Source organism: Bison bison, unplaced genomic scaffold (genome assembly GCF_000754665.1).
Source record: "Bison bison bison isolate TAMUID 2011002044 unplaced genomic scaffold, Bison_UMD1.0 scf7180017864108, whole genome shotgun sequence".
NCBI lineage: Eukaryota > Metazoa > Chordata > Mammalia > Artiodactyla > Bovidae > Bison > Bison bison.
The window spans coordinates 8,131,871-8,150,051 of NW_011494680.1; the positions used below are offsets into that span (position 1 = coordinate 8,131,871).

At 40.7% G+C, this 18,181-nt stretch overlaps 1 protein-coding gene across 2 annotated transcripts in view; it reads right to left on the reverse strand.

The window, feature by feature from the left end:
- ATP6V1H (ATPase, H+ transporting, lysosomal 50/57kDa, V1 subunit H) overlaps positions 1-18,181 on the reverse strand; it is a 47,567-nt gene that overhangs the window by 8,203 nt on the left and 21,183 nt on the right. For both annotated transcript variants that reach the window (XM_010838954.1, XM_010838953.1), the window contains 5 exons: positions 16,145-16,337; positions 12,522-12,700; positions 9,859-9,984; positions 9,149-9,250; positions 7,421-7,534 (listed from right to left, as the gene is read on the reverse strand). In XM_010838954.1, coding sequence (XP_010837256.1) covers positions 7,421-7,534; positions 9,149-9,250; positions 9,859-9,984; positions 12,522-12,700; positions 16,145-16,337 — 714 coding nt within the window. The remainder of the gene's footprint in view (positions 1-7,420; positions 7,535-9,148; positions 9,251-9,858; positions 9,985-12,521; positions 12,701-16,144; positions 16,338-18,181) is intronic.

Sequence of the window (18,181 nt, forward strand, 5' to 3'; positions counted from 1 at the left end):
AAAAGTAGACTCTGTTTACATGAATTCTGGTCCTAAGAAACAAAAACATAAGTTTTAAAAGCAGTTGTATTACAGTCTATTATGAAAGCAACTTGGGAAAAATTCACAATAACAAAGATATCTTTCCCACAGGAATTCAAGCAATCAAACCTTCACAAACTAGCTATAAAATCTAAATATCATTAGCCAAATCCAGAGTTTCTTCAACTCCAGCTTATGTTCAGAAGAGTCCAGTCCCTCCTCCCCATCACCTCTACCTTCTGTTATCCACAAAGCAGCAGTCTTAGGCACTTTATCGTTTTTCTCACACACGGTTATGATGTGCCATGTGCTGGGCCACTCAAAGCATTAGGTCTGGCAGCAAATGCACCTTTTTCTTTTTTTAGAAATGTTTTTTTGGAGCAGTTTTAGGTTCACAAAAAAATAGAGAGGAAGACACAGAGATTTCCCAGATATACCTAGTCCCCACACACATGGAGCCTCCCCCACCATGAACACCCCACATCAGAGAGTATATTTGTTACCAAGCATGAACCGACACTGACACATCTTAATCACCCAGAGTCTTAGCTCACCTAGCTCACATTTGTACACCATCCAGAGTGAGCCACCAGGTGTGCTACGACTCTGGGTGATTAAGACGTGTCACTGTTGGTTCAGGCTTGGTAACAAATGCTTGGACAAATGTGTAACGACACACGTCCATCATGATAATTTCACACAGTATTTTCAATGTCCTAAAATTCCTCCGTGCTCTGCCTGTTCATCCTTTCCCTGATTCTCACAATTGATCTTTTCACTGTCTCCACAGTTCTGCTTTCTCTAGATGCCGTATATTGGAATTATACAGTATGTAGCCTTTTCAGATTGGCTTCTTTCAGTTGTTTAGTTGCTAAGTCATGTCCAACTCTTACAGCCCCAGGGACTGTAGCCTGCCAGGCTCCTCTGTCCACGGGATTCTCCCACTCCAAGAATACTGGAGTGGGTTGCCATTTCTTTCTCCAGGGGATCTTCGCAACACAGGGATTGAACCTGGGTCTCCTGCATTGCAGACGGACTCTTTACCACTGAGCCACCTGGGAAGCCCTCTTTCACTTAAATCATAGGCCTTTAGAGTTTCTCAGTGCCTCTCCATGACTTGATAGCTCATTCCTTTTCAACACTCAATAATGGTCCACTGTCTGGACATATCACAGTCTGCTTATCCATTTACTCAAGGAAAGACATCTTGGTGGCTTCCAAAATGTCTGCTACAAACATCCATGTGCTGGGTTTTTGTGAGGATGTGAGTTTTCAAACCCTGTAGGTTAATATCAAGGCACACAACTTCTGGATCACAAGTTAAGAATATGTTCAGTTTTGTATGAAAATACCAACTGCCTTCCAAAGCAGCTGCACCATGTAGCATCCCCACCAGCAACGAATGAGGATTCCTGCTGCTCCACACCCTCACCAGCATTTGGTGCTGCCACTGTTCCAGATTTCAGCCAATCTAATAGGTGTGTGGTGTTATTTAGCTTTTGTTTTAATCTGCATTCCCCTGATGACATAAAATGTGGAGCATCTTTTCTTTCTTTTTTTTTTGGAGCATCTTTTCTTCATCTTACCATTAGTATATCTTCTTTGGTGAGGTGTCTGCTAAAGTCTTTGGCTCATTTTGTACTCAAGTTGTTTTCTTATTGTTGAGTTTCCGAAGTTCTTTGCAGGGAATTCCCAGTGGTTCAGTGTTTAGGACTTTGCGCTTTCACTGCCAGGGGCCCAAATTCAATCCCTGGTGGAAGAACTAAGATCCCACAAGCTGCATGGCATGGACAAACAAAAAATAAAAGTTCTTTGTATTTCAGATAAGTCCTTTATCAAATATGCCTTTTGCAAACATTTTCTCCCAGTCTGTGGTTTGTTTTATTCTCTTGACATTGTCTTTCACAGAGTAGAACTTTTTAATTTTAGTGAAGTTCAACTTCTCAATTATTTCTTTCCTGAATCAGGCCTTTGGTGGTGTATCTAAAAAGACATCACCATGTCCAAGGTCACCTGGATTGTCTACATTATGTTCTACAGTTTTTATGTTCACTCTATGATCCATGTTGAGTTAGCTTTTGTAAAGGTTGTAAGGTCAGTGTCTAGGTCCTTTTTTTTTTGGCATGTGGATGTGCAGTTGTTTCAGCGCGATCTGTTGAAAAGACTACTTTTATTTCACTGCATTGCCTTCAACTCCTCTGGCAGAGATCAGCTGATTATATTTAAGGGGCCTTATTTCTGGGCTTTCTATTCTGTTCCATTGATCTGTTTGTCTACTCTTTCACCAATACCATACTATCTTGATTACTGCAGTCTCATAGTAAGTCTTCAAGTCAAATTCTGCCTGTCCCTTGCTGGTACATAGGAAAGTGATTAACTTTTGTGTATTAACCTTATTTCCTGCAGCTTTGCTATAATTGCTTATTAGTTTCAGGAAGTCTCTTTTTTTGTCAAGCCTCTAGAATTTTCTAAATGGATGATCATGTCATCTAGGAGCAAAGACTGTTTCATGTCTTCCTTTTCAATCTGGATACCATTTATTTTTTCTTATCTTAATGCTTTGGCTAGAACTTCCAGTACAAAGAAGTTGTGAGAGGAGACCTCTATGTTTTGTACCTGATCTTTGTGGGAAAGATTCCAGTTTTTCAGCAATAAGTATGATGTTAGCTGAAGGGTTTTTAAAAAAATAGATATTCTTTATCATATTGAGAAAGAACTCTATTCCTAGTTTATTCAAAGTTTTTATCATGAACAGGTGTTTTATTTTGTCAGATGCTTTTTCTGCATCTATAGTTATAATCCAGGAATTGGTGCAAACTCCAGGAATTGGTGATGGACAGGGAAGCCTGGCGTGCTGCAGTCCATGGGGTCACAAAGAGTTGGACACAACTGAGCAACTGAACTGAACTGAACTGATGGTTAAAATCATGTGATTTTTCTTCTTCTTTTTGTTGATGTGATGGATTATATTAACTGATACTCAAATGCCTAACCAGCCTTGCATATCTAGAATAAATTTTACTTGGTTTTGGTGTATGATTCTTTTTATATGTTGTTGGATTCAGTGTGTTAATATTTCATTGAGGATTTTTGTATCTATGTTCATAAGAGATTCTTGTTTATGGTTTTCTCATAATGTCTTTGTCTGGTTTTGGTATTAGGCGATGCTGGCCTCACAAAATGAGTTAGGAAGTATTCCCTCTGCTTCTCACCTCTTAAAAAGATTGCAAAGAATTGATCTAACATTTCTTCCTTAAATATTTGGTAGAATTCAATGGTGAACCCAAGTAGGCCTGGTGTTTTCTGTAGACAGCTGTGTCCAGTCTACTAATAAGTCCATCGAAGGCATTCTTCACTTCTGATACAGGATTTTTGACCTCTAACATTTCTTTTTGGTCCTTTCTTAGGATTTCTATCTCTCTGCTTAACTTGTTCATCTGTTCTTGCATGCTGTCTACTTTATCCATTAGAGTCCTAAGTATGTTAGTCATGGTTGTTTAAAGTTTCCAGCCTGATCTCCCAACATTCTCGCCATGGCTTGTTCTGATATCTTTTTTTCCTTTTTGGTATGCTTTGTAATATTTTCTTAATAGTTGGATTTGGTGTGCTGGGTAAAAGAAACTGTTACAAATAAATCTGAAGTAACATGGTGGTGAGGCAGGGTGAAAGTTTTTTGGAGTCCTATGATCTGGTCTCAGTCTTCACTGAACCTGGACCCTGAGATTGTGACCCTTCACAAGTGTCCCTTGGGGTTTTTCTACCCTTCTGGGTAGGAAAGGATGGTCAGAGTCTGCTGGAACTGGTCATTTCCCTTTCCCAGGTCAGTCAGACTCTCATGACACCCCAGCAGGCAGGTTAATGAATCTCCACTGAGTACAGCCTTGGTTAAGAACAAGAGCTCTGGGCTGTTTCAGAATGGTTCCTCTCCCCTTTCTGACAAAAGGCCATGGGAGTTCTTAAATATTTACTGTGGGACACTGGTCTGGCTTCTGAAGAGAACTCTCACTGTACTGGCCCACTCCCCAACCCCCCGTCTAGATCCCCTAGACTTGTGCATACTGCACCTCCTGCGATTCACCAGCCATAGTCCAGCCTCCTCCAGGCGCTGGTCCCTCACTGTCCCCTGGTCTGAGTCCTGCTCCTCTGAGCAACGACTCTGCATTCACGTGCCTCTTTAGTCTCGGCTGCAAAGTGTATCCTGTCCTCTCCTGTGGGTTCAACAAGGGTTGCTTGATTTTTCAGTCTGTTCAGCTGTTTACTTGTTCAGATGGAGTGGAGACTTCAAGCTCCATACCTGTAGAACCAGAACCAGAAGTCCCTCCTTTTCACTTTAAATGCTGGTTTCGGATCAAGTAGTTATAACCAAAAGCAATCAGTACAATGCAGAACACGCCTGTAAATGACCACAGCACATACAAATCTAGTTATGCAACATGGCATATGCCGTTACAAGCACTCTTAAGAAGACAGAATGGGAGCAAAGTCCACATTCAGGGCTTATTGTAGACTCCTTTTACTTGAATTATATTTAGAATGTAATAAATAGTCTTACCTGAGAATTCCTCCACTAAAAATGTCATAAGAATAATGTGGAAAATTCCAGGCAGCCCAAGACAGACCACAATTTTCTAAATTAATTTTGGAAAATGTTAAATTTGGAAATGTCATATGTTATGGGGAACACATGTAAACCCGTGGCTGATTCATGTCAATGTATGACAAAATCACTACAATACTGTAAAGTAATTTTCCTCCAATTAAAATGAATAAATTTATTTAAAAAAAATAAAAAAATAAAATCACTTGGAATGTTATAGTAACATGATTATTAAGGCTAAAAAATTAAAACTTACTAAGGGGTTCTTCCCTTCAATTCTGTTCATAAGTAACTCTTTTAATCACTGTATTTATGGCTATGTACTTAGAGAATAACTAAAATACCCCAGTCAGATGTAAAGATTGAAGAATAAAAGCAGTATCACCCACACCCTTGGCTTTGTGAGGTCTCTCTGTTATATTATTTACCTACACATAAAAGAACTAGAGAGTCTAACACTCTTATTATTCTGCTTGACAATAGGTTGAAAAAGAATCTAGAAACAAAGAGAAAGTTCTACACAAGATCCTCTACCTACAAAATTCAGTGTTTCTTTCCTGAAGTCCTGAGCTGTCCATATGCACATATGGCTGCTTCTGAATTAGAGGCTGATTACATTTAAAATCATTCTGTAGGAGAGAAACGATGACATTGTATGATGTTAGATTATAACACAGAAGCTGAGGGTCTATACAAAAGTTCTCTAGACTGAGTTGTCATTGCTTGTATCTATTTTGCCAAATTCATGAATATAAAAATCCAGTCTTGTTCAAAAGAACGAGGGACATACCAGGAACTGCATGTGGGGATGGGAAGGCCAGAGCCTGCACATCCACTCAGCAGGGCCATGGGTGGGACTGGCCCTTTCAAGGCTCCCTGAACTACAGGGACCCCAGTGTATGCCTACTGTCCCCTCCTTCCATTCTGGCCCCCACATCCCACCCACATCAGTTGGGGCTACATGTAACCCATTATTCCATACACACAGGTGTCCAGTGGAGGGGGCAATGCTGGCTACTCTATGTCATCCAAGTCACAGAAATAATCCAGAAATCAGTCATAAACTCCTGACAAAGAAGTGAGCAATATTTTCACATGATACTGTAAAGCTCTACATTCCATGTTCCATAAACCAGGGGTAAATCCATCTCTGCATCACCAAGAAAAGTGAACTGAACCCCTCAGAGCAGAATCCGAATTGAGAACCAGAGACAATCCAGGTCCATGATTTCCTAAGTTTCTAGTTTATACTCAAAATGTAATTTTAGACTTAAAACCAAAAAACCATTCTCCACAGTAAAAAAGAAATGCTAACTTTACTAAATCTACAATTATGATTTAGTCTGATCAACAGAAAGCTTGGGAATAATGAAACACCAAAAACCTAAAAATGATTTATGGCAGAAAAGTCAAACAGTAAACCAGGAGAGCGCTGGAACTCTGGAAACCGGGCCTCAGAGCAAAGCAATAACAGAGAAAACATGCTCGATACCGTCAGGAAACACTGCTGCTGCTGCCACTCAGACAGACTCGTATTCTACTTTTACCCATAGCTGTGTTTTAATTAGTTTCAATATTTCTGTTACTGTGTTGTACTAAAATACACCATTTCTAAAAATTTGTTTTAATTAAACCAAGACAAACTAAATGCTCAGAGGAAATCAAATCAATTATGTTTTCAGGTTTTATTTGGTGTGAAACATCTTCTAAAAACCAGTACCATGGTTTAGTTAAAAAGCCTCTATTTTAGGAAAGTAGAGCAGTAGGCTTTACCAGCTTGGTTACCTGCATAAAGATACTGACTCAAAATCCTTTTACATTTGGAAATAATGCTGCCAAAGGTTTTCCTTTCCTTTCCTTTCCTTCCAAATGACATTCTATTTGGTCTCACACCAATTTGACGTTGAATAACTTGCTACTACTGGAGCAGTTTACATCCTCTGGCACAAAGTGCCATAGAAACGTGTCTGTCACAACAAACGCTACAGTCTGATCAACTGTGGATTCTAATCCACAGTTAGAATTCTTTCTAACTGGATTCTAATCTTCATATGAAAATTCTTTTAATAAAGTACAGGAAAGCTTCTCCACTAAAGAGGATTTATCATAATTAAAACACTAAAGCTAAAATATTTTGGCACGTAACTAGAGAAAAGGGGGAGAAAGGATATTCTCTAATTGGCTAGTCAATAATAAAGAGCAAATAAACCAGTTACTGGCCATAAAAAAATTTACTTTTCCTTTTGTAATCCTACATCAAAAAATTTACTGTGAAACTAAATCAAATTCCTAAATTCAAGACAAAGTTTTCAAATTTTAAATGTTTCATCTTTAATGCATGATCATTTGAACAATAAAATTCTCGACCAAAAAATTTTCTCCACTGCCAAAGGGAACACTCTAGTGTTCTATGCCATACTCAGCTTTTTTTTCATATCATAAATGCAATTTAAAAAATGAAAACGCTGAACAATAAACTTTTCAAGAGAAATAATAACTATTTAAATGGAATTATTATTAACAAGACAAGAATTATACTTCAGCAACCCTACTGAACCTGACAAAGGATGAGACGGTTGGATGGCATCACCAACTCAACAGACAGACTGAACAACAAACTACTTTGCACATGCGTTTTTTGAGAACATTAATGCAGTTGTTTTCTAAACTATCACAACACTGCTCTGAATGGCTAAAATCTACTTCTAGGTATTAATCTAAATCACTGCTCTTAAAAACCAGCGCTCACGAGAGCGTTTCCTTAAGAACATGTGGATGGGGCCGGGGGCCGGGGGCACCTACCAGTTGTGCACCATGAGCTTCTGTACAGCCAGGAGGGCGTTGTAGCGCACCTGCTGGTCCTCGTGGTGCATGTGGTTCATCACCAGCTGCTTCCCACCCAGCTGTTCGATGACCCTGCAGGACAGAAGCCACGCAGTGAACACGCGGCAGTTGACTTTCCAATGCCTGCTGTCAGTCACAGACAGCCCCAGCCCTCAGCCGCCCAGGAGTCTCACAAAGAGAAGTTACCGTACTGGTAAGTAAACAACACACATCTTTTTAAAACACCATTTCTCCCAAATCACAGATTTGAAGCATTCGTACATTCTCTCTTGAACTCCTAATAATAAATCCAATTGTTATCCTCATTTCCTAGTCTGGGCAAATATGATCAATCTGGACTGCTAGGGTAATCTAGATTATAGTGCTCCAGGCAGTTGAGTATTAAGTTCTTTATTACCAGCATTTGTGGCTTGCTTAAAAATTAGTATACTGCATACCACGTAACAGCTGAAATAATATCAGATCAATAATAAGCCCAGCGGCTGCCATTCTGGGAGCCAGATACAGGCTCAGAAGCAGGCGGCAGGGAACACGAGGTTAAAAAACACCTCATAGAAGCCATGTTAATTTCCTGAGAAAGACTCGATTTGTTAAGATATCTGCCCTTTCCTGCAATGATGGAGTATGCCATTACGACCTGCTGGGCAGTAAAAGAGATGAGAGATTCCTCTTGACAAAAGCACCATGAGGACTGACAATCACACCGCTGTTGCTGCCCCCCTGCAACACCCTGAAAAATTCAGTTACTACAGACACAAAAGCGAAACGTGTAAACAGTTGTTGCATCACAAATGGAAGAAAGGACCCTTTTGTCTGCCAGGGCAGGGCCCTGCAAAGAGCCAGTGGGTGTCTAAAATCTAGCCCAGCAGTGTGGGTGCCTGGTGGCCAACACCACCACACAGTCAATGGCTGGGACCCCTTAGTGTGGCAAGGCTGGCGGTGGTACAAGACAACCTAGAGGGAAGCACACGGGTTGGGGTGACAGAGAGGCTTCACCTGGAGACCTTCTTGTATGTTATTTTTAGAACATCTTTTTTTTTTTTAATGTACTGTATTGAGAAAAAAAAAATGTGTAGTATAATTATATCCAGTTTTTATGAGTGCTTGTCCCATGCCAGGTACTATGGATTAAAACACCACCTTACCTAACACACCAGCTCAGTCCTTTATCAACTACATTATAGTAGCTCAGTCGTCCAATCTAGCAAATTCTTTACTGCCACTGAGGACAAGGAACCCCCATTTGTGGTGCTGATGTGGGGACTGAAGGATAGGAAGCTGATGTGATTATTTTCCCCAAAAAAGAGCTTCTTCCATCACATTCATTCATCCTACTCAGTTCAATAACAATTCAATATTATAACAAATAACAGTAATAATCGAAAAATCACCAGTACTCATGAAATGGCTTTTAAATTACAGCATACAAACCAAAGAAAATCCTGAACGTGAATTTTCTAGTGAGATCTCTATTGGCTAAGGCACAGCTGTGTTCCACACATGTGCTTCTATTCTTATACCACCCATTTTTAATTAGGTTTAAAATTGATCCCCAGCGTTATGGTCACCTTGATACCACTTACGCCATCATCTCCCAGCTCAATGACTCTACTCTACAGGAGTGTGTGAGTTAGGACCCTTGCTGACCATCTCAGGGCACCTGAGGTAACCAGGTTCCTCCCTTACCGCTTGCCTCGTGGGTAATGGCGCACATACTCCCCAACGTCATGGGCGGCAACAGCTAGGACTTGGGGATCGTCAGACACCTCCAGAAGTTTGGTCAAAATTCTGAAATAAATTTAATTCAAAGAGAGACTGATTTCTAATCCTTTTCTAGAGCACAAGAGAACACAGGTATAATGCTGATATTTTCTCAAAAATGTACATTTACAAATATAACCGTATTTTCTACAAGTTTCACATTACACACAGTACACTGCACATGCTTTATTGAACATAAGTCAGCAGCCTTCAGACCTTTTAAACGCACATAACAGGTCACTTTCAGATTCATAATGTCCACTGCCCACAAGTCCCACAATATCACGGGGAGACTGGGAGGGAAAACTGCAGGTGGCACACGGGGAGATCTCAGGGCAGTGAAACACTTCCGTGTGACACAGAACATGTTTAGAATACTTACAGAATTCCTACAAAATGGGGAAACAAACGAACAACAACAACAAGACCTGAACGGGCATTTCTCCTGGGAAAAAGATAACCCAAATGGCCAATAAGCACATGAAAAGGTATTCAACCACATTAGTAAGCAAGAAAATATATGTTAAAACCATGGACTATCTAAAAACTTAAAGGACAAAAATATGTCCATGAGTATGTGGAATGATGGAGTTTATTTAGCATGTAAACTGGAATTAACTGAATGTGAAACTTACTTCAAGAGCTCATAATTCTTTTCATTTAACCTCGCAGCATTCTCTCTCCAAAATTTCTCAGATTTGTGCACAGGACTCCACTCCAACCTTCCAGACTTAAGTTCTGAACTGTATTCATCGAATGAGCTATAAATATTTTGAAAGAATTCAAAGTTTATAAGAATCTGAGAGATACTCCAAAATGTAAAAAACGTAGAACATCTTCACTAATGATTTAACTATAGAGACTGAGCATCCTCTATATATTATCCCTAAAAAAGTTTAAACAGCTTAAATCATCTTCAGCAAGCCACAGGAAACTGATTCAGAGCACTGAGGTCCAACATTTCTGTCAAATTTGAATACTCGTCATGAGACGTTAAAAGGAGCACTTGTTTCCAAAATCCTTACTCTAATACACACATGAATATATGTCACTGAAATATCTGATAATTTAGCATTGTTTCTACCACGCCACTTAAAAACTGTATTTAACAGACCACTCAATATGTTAGGATACATTTATGTAAACAGTGTATTACTTTAACATAAAATAAAGTAGTACATTCTATTATACTTTAAATGTCAAACTATGATATGGCACTACAAAAATAAAAACACATACCTCAGGACAATATTTTTAACCGTGATTATCAACAATGTAGAGACAATTCACTAATTGAATTAGCCCACTATAGATTAATAATAGAAATAAAACCTCTGTACATGGAACAAATTGAAATGCATTTTAATTCAAAAATTATTCACTATGCCTATGTGCTACGTCGCTTCAGTTGTGCCTGACTCTTTGAGACCCTATGGACTACAGCCCACCAGGCTCCTGTCCATGGGATTGTTGTTTTTGCTTTGGCTCCGTCTCTCCATTCTTTCTGGATTTATTTCTCCACTGATCTCCAGTAGCATACTGGGCACCTATCGACCTGGGGAGTTCATCTTTCAGTGTCCTATTTTTTTGCCTTTTCATACTGTTCATGGGGTTCTCAAGGCAAGAATACTGAAGTGGTGTTCCATTCCCTTCTCCAGTGGACCACATTTTGTCAGAACTCTCCACCATGACCCGTCCATCTTGGGTGGCCCTACACGGTACGGCTCAGAGTTTCATTGAGTTAGACAAGGCTGTGTGGTCCGTGTGATTAGATGGGTTAGTTTTCTGTGACTGTGGCTTTCAGTCAGAAGAATCAGTAAGTAGTAAAAATTGGCTGCTGCTGCTAAGTTGCTTCAGTTGTGTCCGACTCTGTGCAACCCCATAGACGGCAGCCCACCAGGCTCCCCCGTCCCTGGGATTCTCCAGGCAAGAACACTGGAGTAGGTTGCCATTTCCTTCTCCAATGCATGAAAGGGAAAAGTGAAAGTGAAGTCATTCAGTCCTGTCCGACTCTTCGTGACCCCATGGTCTGCAGCCTACCAGGCTCCTCCGTCCATGGGATTTTCCAGGCAAGAGTACTGGAGTGGGGTGCCATTGCCTTCTCCAAAATTGGCTAGTATGGATTAAATAATTTAGAAAGCTATCATTAATCTTATTTATTTTTAAAAGGATCTCAAATCATTATTACAGAAGAACTAATGATAATTTTTAAAAATAAACATAATAAAATGGAATATATATAAACTGCAAGCCCATGGCTGGCCTATTATACTATAAAGAGAAAACTCATTCGGCTTTCTTTCATAAAACTCTGTATAAACAACTGATGCAGGTGACAGCTCCCACCTCGACAAAGGCATTTGGGCCTGGAGACTATGGGCTGCACTGAGTTATCTGGTAAATACATTCCCAGAGCACACATTACACTGAAGGCATGTGCTGGACACCTCACGGAAAATCCTACAAGATTAGAACGTTTATCACTATTTTACCAAAAGGAAAATTGAGACTTCAAAATGTCAAGAAACTTGTTCAAGGCCACACGTGGACAAATTAGCCTAATAATCAAACCCCAAACCCCAATTCTTCTTAGTAAATAACTCTCTTTCCAGAATGTGTCAGTACTTTAAAAACAAAGAATGCATGGGTTAACGGGGAAAACTGTCAAACTAGTATTAAACAAAAAAGAACCAAGACCAGAAGAATATGTGGAACCCATTTGCATTTGTGTGTTGGGGGTGGGGGCTAGAAGGTGTTCAGAAATCAGAGTGTGGGGGGAGGAGGTGGGGAAGATAGGGAAGTGGCCTGGAGTCCCATCTGGACTGTAATAAGTGAGGGATTTTTCTTTTTACTGCATGTACATCACTTGCATAATTTTTTAATATAAACAATAAAGCAACAGAAACTTAAAAAAAAAGCATGAAAAAAAATACTCTTTCCCTATATGAGCAAACCTCCTCCATAAATGAAATGACTGCTGCTTAAAAAAATATTCTAAACCGGCAGATTCCCAGAGGGTGGCATCCACAACCTGAGGGAGAACAGTGGCTGGGATTTCAGACCACAGAGAATGGTGGGTTCTCCCCCCAGAAGAGGAGAGAACACACAAAGCTCTGACCAACTGTCTGCACGGTGATGAGCCAGTGTTTCCATGTCCCTCAGTTTTCAACAGAAGACACCGCGTTTTAGCGCAATCTTCTAAGTTCGCAGTTAGTAACAAATTGAGACTTCCTTAAAATAGGAGGCCAGGCAACAGCCCAGGATACCCAGCCCATGAGAATCAAAGAGGACAGCACACCTGAGATCCTGGACACTCTCACCGAGCTTCTCCAAGAGAAACTTTATATCCTCACTGATGTCTTCGTCGTCGTACTTCTGCTGCTCCAAATTCTCCAGCTGTTTCAGGACTTTGCACTGAATCATCGCCAGGGCATACTCTTGGCGAGTTTCTCGTTCAATTGACTTTTCTAAGAAGTTCTGGGTTAGATGGAGACACGATGAGAAATGATGTAACCTGTTATGTGATATTGTCTACACCTGCCTTCCCACCCTCTCTCCTCCACCGGTTCTCAGGGTACCCATCACCTTAAGTGGATGCCTGCGTCACAAACTCTGACTTCTTGCCTGAGCTCCTGTCCCACCTCAGGAGCACTCTTCTGATTCCTTCTCTCTACTGTCTTCACTAAACATTTTAAATTATTCCCCCAGACAAGCCTCAAAACCCTGCACACATTTACAACAGTGCCATCCCTATCTTTGGTCACAGCCCTGCTCCTGGGGGCACCACTATGAACATTCCGTTCATCAGCCACACAAAGCCCGAAGGATGCTAAGAAAGACTACTTTCTCAGTATCCCCTAGTTCTCAATCGGTGACCTTTTTCTCCCCCACATCAACCTATCAGTGCACACAGGACAGCAATAAAGAACTTGCTTGCTTCAACAATTATCAGAAGCAATTTTCTGTTTTTAGGAGTACTTATGAAAGCAGCAAAAGAATCTACGTATTTCTAAAGATAAACTGTTTACTGAATTAGCCAATGTTTCTAAGCAAGTGCCATGCCCATGCTCAGGTCTGGAATAAGGACAAACAAGCTCGCAAGAAAGCCACTTCAACAAAGGTGGCAAGGAAGGCCTGTCTAATCCCCTCCCCCACATTCCCACACAAATCCTGCAATAACAATTCTAAATCAACTGTACCAAAATTTTAATCTTCTTTATTTCTGCAAGGATGTTACATTTCTACCAATTATGCTAAATAAATGCAGAGAGGCTCTGGCTTAGCCTATGAAAATCAGTAAGATCCATCCCCACCAGAACTCTAATGATGTTTTTTCACAGAAACAGAAAAACAATCCTGAAATCTAGTTGGAAACACAAAAGCCTCCAAATGTCCACAGCAATCTTGAGAAAGAAGAACAAAGCTAGAAAGGTCACACTTCCTGATTTCAAACTAAATTACAAGGCTATAGTGATCAAAACAGGATGGCACTGGCATAAAACAGATACACAGACCAATGAAACAGAACAGAGGGCCTCTCTGAAGGGGTTATGACTGTGAACTATCTGTAGAGAATATGCAAGTCTATGCATGTTTGTGTCTGTGTGTGTGTATACGTATGTGGGTGTGAATTAAACATCATAGTTAACACAAGCTAATATAAATCCAAATTCAACTGGGTGGTGTTTCTTCCCAAGCCTTCCCAAGCTTTCATGCAGTCATAAAATATAATTTATCTTATTATCTGACATATTAAGTAGGGTCTGGACTAAGCAGAACCAAAAAAGAGAAAGAAAATTCACAACGGATGAAGAACTCTAGACAACAAATACAGCCCCGAGTGTCTTTCTCAGTCACAAGCCTCAGAACATTCTAATTTATTTTAGAAACAAAAGACTGACATATCAAGTTAACCGAAGGAATAACATTTATGGAGACCTGGAGTTCAGCACCTGCTATGAATAAGTGAGACTGACATTTTCAAAAATAAAATTTCACCCAGCCAAATGAAAAAAAAACAAAAACAAAAACAGCTGCTATATTTCTTCAGCTCACAGCAGCTCAGCAAGCTTCCTAAAGTCTTCAGCGTAAAAATTTTCTTCCTCAGGATGTGGGGAGAAATGTATAATTAGATGATCCTCAAACAACCTCACCAGTGAAATCTTTATCAAAGGTTATAGGAATTTGAGGATTAAAAAAAAAAAAGTCATTTTCATTTTTTTCACCTATTTGATAGTCTAAATCAAATGGCTTTACTATGTCCTTACTAATGGCTCGATTTTAACTCAGTTATGTACATCAAAGTTTTGAATGTCTAAGGATGTTTTTCTGATATTCAGTCTTCAGTCTAATCATACAATGACTATATTGTCCCAGTTTAGTAAGGAGAGTCTAAAAAACTAATATACCTATCAATAGATTGGGTCTATTTTAAACACTCTGAAATTCAAGTTGGACAACAGAAGTCCAGAAATTAACGTAAGTTCCATGCATTGTGTATAGGTAAAAAAATTGAATCTGCAAATAAAGTTTAAATAAGATTGTTAAATCTTGCTAAATATTAGTAAAACATTTGTGCTGCCTCTTCTAAATCTAACAGAATAGCCCTTGACCTCTGCCTAGGTGCCACATTAACCTAGAATGCAATTCATAGAGGTGGGGGTTAAAGAGGCAGATGGCTATTATTTTGTGTTTTTATGGACAGAAAAGGAGGAAGAGAAATATTTCCTGTATATTTACTCTTGCCAGGCCCTTTGTCTGTTACTTCATTGAATCCTTAACCAATGCTGAAGTGAGTTAAGTTTCACTCAACACTTTCTATAGACGGAGGAATCAGCTCTGAGAGCTCACACCACCCTCCCATCCAGCCATGCTGGGACTCACTCCAGGTCTGTCCACTCCAGAGCCAACAATCTTGCTAACACACCACGTGGAAAGGAAAACTAGAAAAGAGCTACACTATCCTACTTCTAAGATGTCCATAAAAAGCTGATCAACAATCTGGAGAGCTCCCAAATCAGGGCCAAAGAAAACAAAGAATCTCAGTCTGGCTGTACACTTCCTGTGACTTTTTGAACACTGTGACTTCTACAGAGTCCAGCATGGCCCTCTGCACCCTCAACTTCCCGGTCTGTTTAAGGGAAGATGCTGACTGAGGTCGTGGCCAAAATCCTAACATCCTAAGAGGACAACTTCACTGCTCAAAGTAACTGATGATCTCTAAAGCTGTCTTAGAAATGACTGCTGGTCAGCAGACCCAGGATCAGAAATACAACTCCCTTCTAAAAGAAGGGCCCAGGACAGAAAAAAAACCTCAAACAGCCTCCTGGAAAACAAGGCCACCTGAATATAGCACTGTCACACTCCCAACAAGCGTCTGCAATCCTCACATTTCATCCATATAGACAGCTTCCTCCCTCGTCCCCTCTCCTGCCATAAATACAATCTGTGATAGTTCAGTCTAAGCTCACCAAGAATCCACAGCTCCATGACCACTGGGAGAACAAGCAACATTTGCACCCGCTGAAAGGCCTCAGGCTGCATGAAAAGTGCCTCACACACAATCACACACCCCCTCACAGAACACACCACACACACACACACACATTACACAGAACACACCACACACACCACAGACCACCACTGAATACACCACACGCACACCACACACACATCACACTCTACAGAACACCACACGCATCCCACACACACTCCCCCCATAGAACACACACACACCCCACTGAACATACCCCACGCACACCACACACACATCATACACTACAGAACACCACACACACACCCCACAGAACACACTCCACATACACACACCCCACAGAACATACATACACCACACACACCAGAACACCACATATACAGAACACACACACACCCCACAGGACACACTCCCCACAAAACACTTACACGGAATGCTGCGAGGATGATCCTCGTCACCTTCTCTTTGACCGACTCCTGCAGGATGTCGGACAGGACAGGGATGATGTTGTATCGCCTCAGGTGTTCACACATCTGTGGGCTGAAAGCCAGGAGCCACACAGAAAAGATCATCTGATACTGGAGCTGAAAGCCACACTTGTTACTCAGAACGCCCATGATGCTGAAAGGAACACAGGTGGAAATGACGTTTAGGAACAGGACAATGCAACCAGAAGTAGAAATAACTGACTGCTCTTTCTGCCCCAGTGCACCAGTCTCTCAGAATCATGTCCTCTCCTTTCTGCCTGCAGGAAGGAGCAAGCCAGAACCCTGCTCTCAGAGGGCCAGTCCACACGGCCAGAGTCTCAGGATGCTGCCCCCTTGCGCCAGGGCGCGCGGTCACACAGTGAACAGCAGGAGAGCCTGACTGGCATTCAGGACGTGACCCTTGCACCTCAGCACGCAATTTCCTTTTGAATCTTACCTTTCACTTATATGCTACTTTATATTACTATATACTTTAAAAATGCTTCAAATGTCAGGGTACAAATGTTCACAAAGGGCAGTTGAATGGGGTGGGAGGGGGGAAGCAATTACTTTAGTGGAAGCCTGCCCACTTTAGCTCCAGTAGTTAAAAAGTCAGTGCCGACCTCCAGACTTTCCAACAATGTAAGAGTATATTCTCAGTCTTATACAGGCATATAACTTTCAAAGATAGTGTGTGCCATTCATGTAAGTGAAAAGGAAACCACACAGAGAAAACAGGTCCTGGGCTTTTAAACCACAGTCCCCTTCCACTCTCCTCAAGCAGGCTATGCTCACAATTTTTTCTCTTCCCAGGGTCCCTGCTTGTGATTTGAGGAGCACCAAAAAGGAAAAAAAGAAAACCTTCAATCCTAAACAAAAGAAATGGCAGAGTAGAAAGTACATGTTTTCTTTCTTTAAAAAATGAAAAAATTCAATGACTTCTCTAAACTGTCCCACTCTCAGCAACTTAACATATTCTACCTTTATTAATGCCTCTTCTCAACTTAAAAGTCTCTGTATTAATTTGATTACAACTAACCTTGTTGGTAGGTATTACCATACCAAAGACTGTATGTTGGACATGACACATTCTAGATTCTATTTATGCCCTTTCTTGTTACTAAACTGAATAGTTAACACTGGTTCAGTTCATTTCAGTCGCTCAGTCATGTCCGACTCTTTTGAGACCCCAAGGACTGCAGCATGCCAGGCTTCCCTGTCCATCACCAACTCCCAGAATTTACTCAAATTCATGTCCATCAAGTCGTGATGCCATCCAACCATCTCATCCTCTGTCATCCCCTTCTCCTTCTGCCTTCTATCTTTCCCAGCATCAGGGTCTTTTCCAATGAGTTGGTTCTTCGCATTAGGTGGCCAAAGTATTGGAGTTTTGAGCTTCAGTATCAGTCCTTCCAATGAATATTCAGGACTGATGTCCTTTAGGATAGACTGGTTGGATCTCCTTGCAGTCCAAGGGACTCTCAAGAGTCTTCTCCAACACCACAGTTCAAAAGCATCAATTCTTTGGCACTCAGCTTTCTGCAGAGTCCAACTCTTACATCCATTTATGACTACTGGAAAAACCATAGCCTTGACTAGATGGACCTTTGTTGGCAAAATAATGTCTCTGCTTTTTAATATGCTATCTAGGTTGGTCATAGTTTTTCTTCCAAGGAGCAAGCATCTTTTAATTTCATGGCTGCAGTCACCATCTACAGTGATTTTGGAGCCCAAGAAAATTAAGTCTGTCACTGTTTCCACTATTTCCCCATCTATTTGCCATAAAGGGATGGGACCAGATGCCATGATCTCAGTTTTCTGAATGTTGAGTTTTAAGCCAACTTTTTCACTCTCCTCTTTCACTTTCATCAAGAGATTCTTTAGTTCTTCTTCGCTTTCTGCTGTAAGGGTGGTGTCATCTGCATATCTAAGGTTACTGATATTTCTCCCAGCAATCTTGATTCCAGCTTGTGCTTCATCCAGCCCAGCATTTCTCAT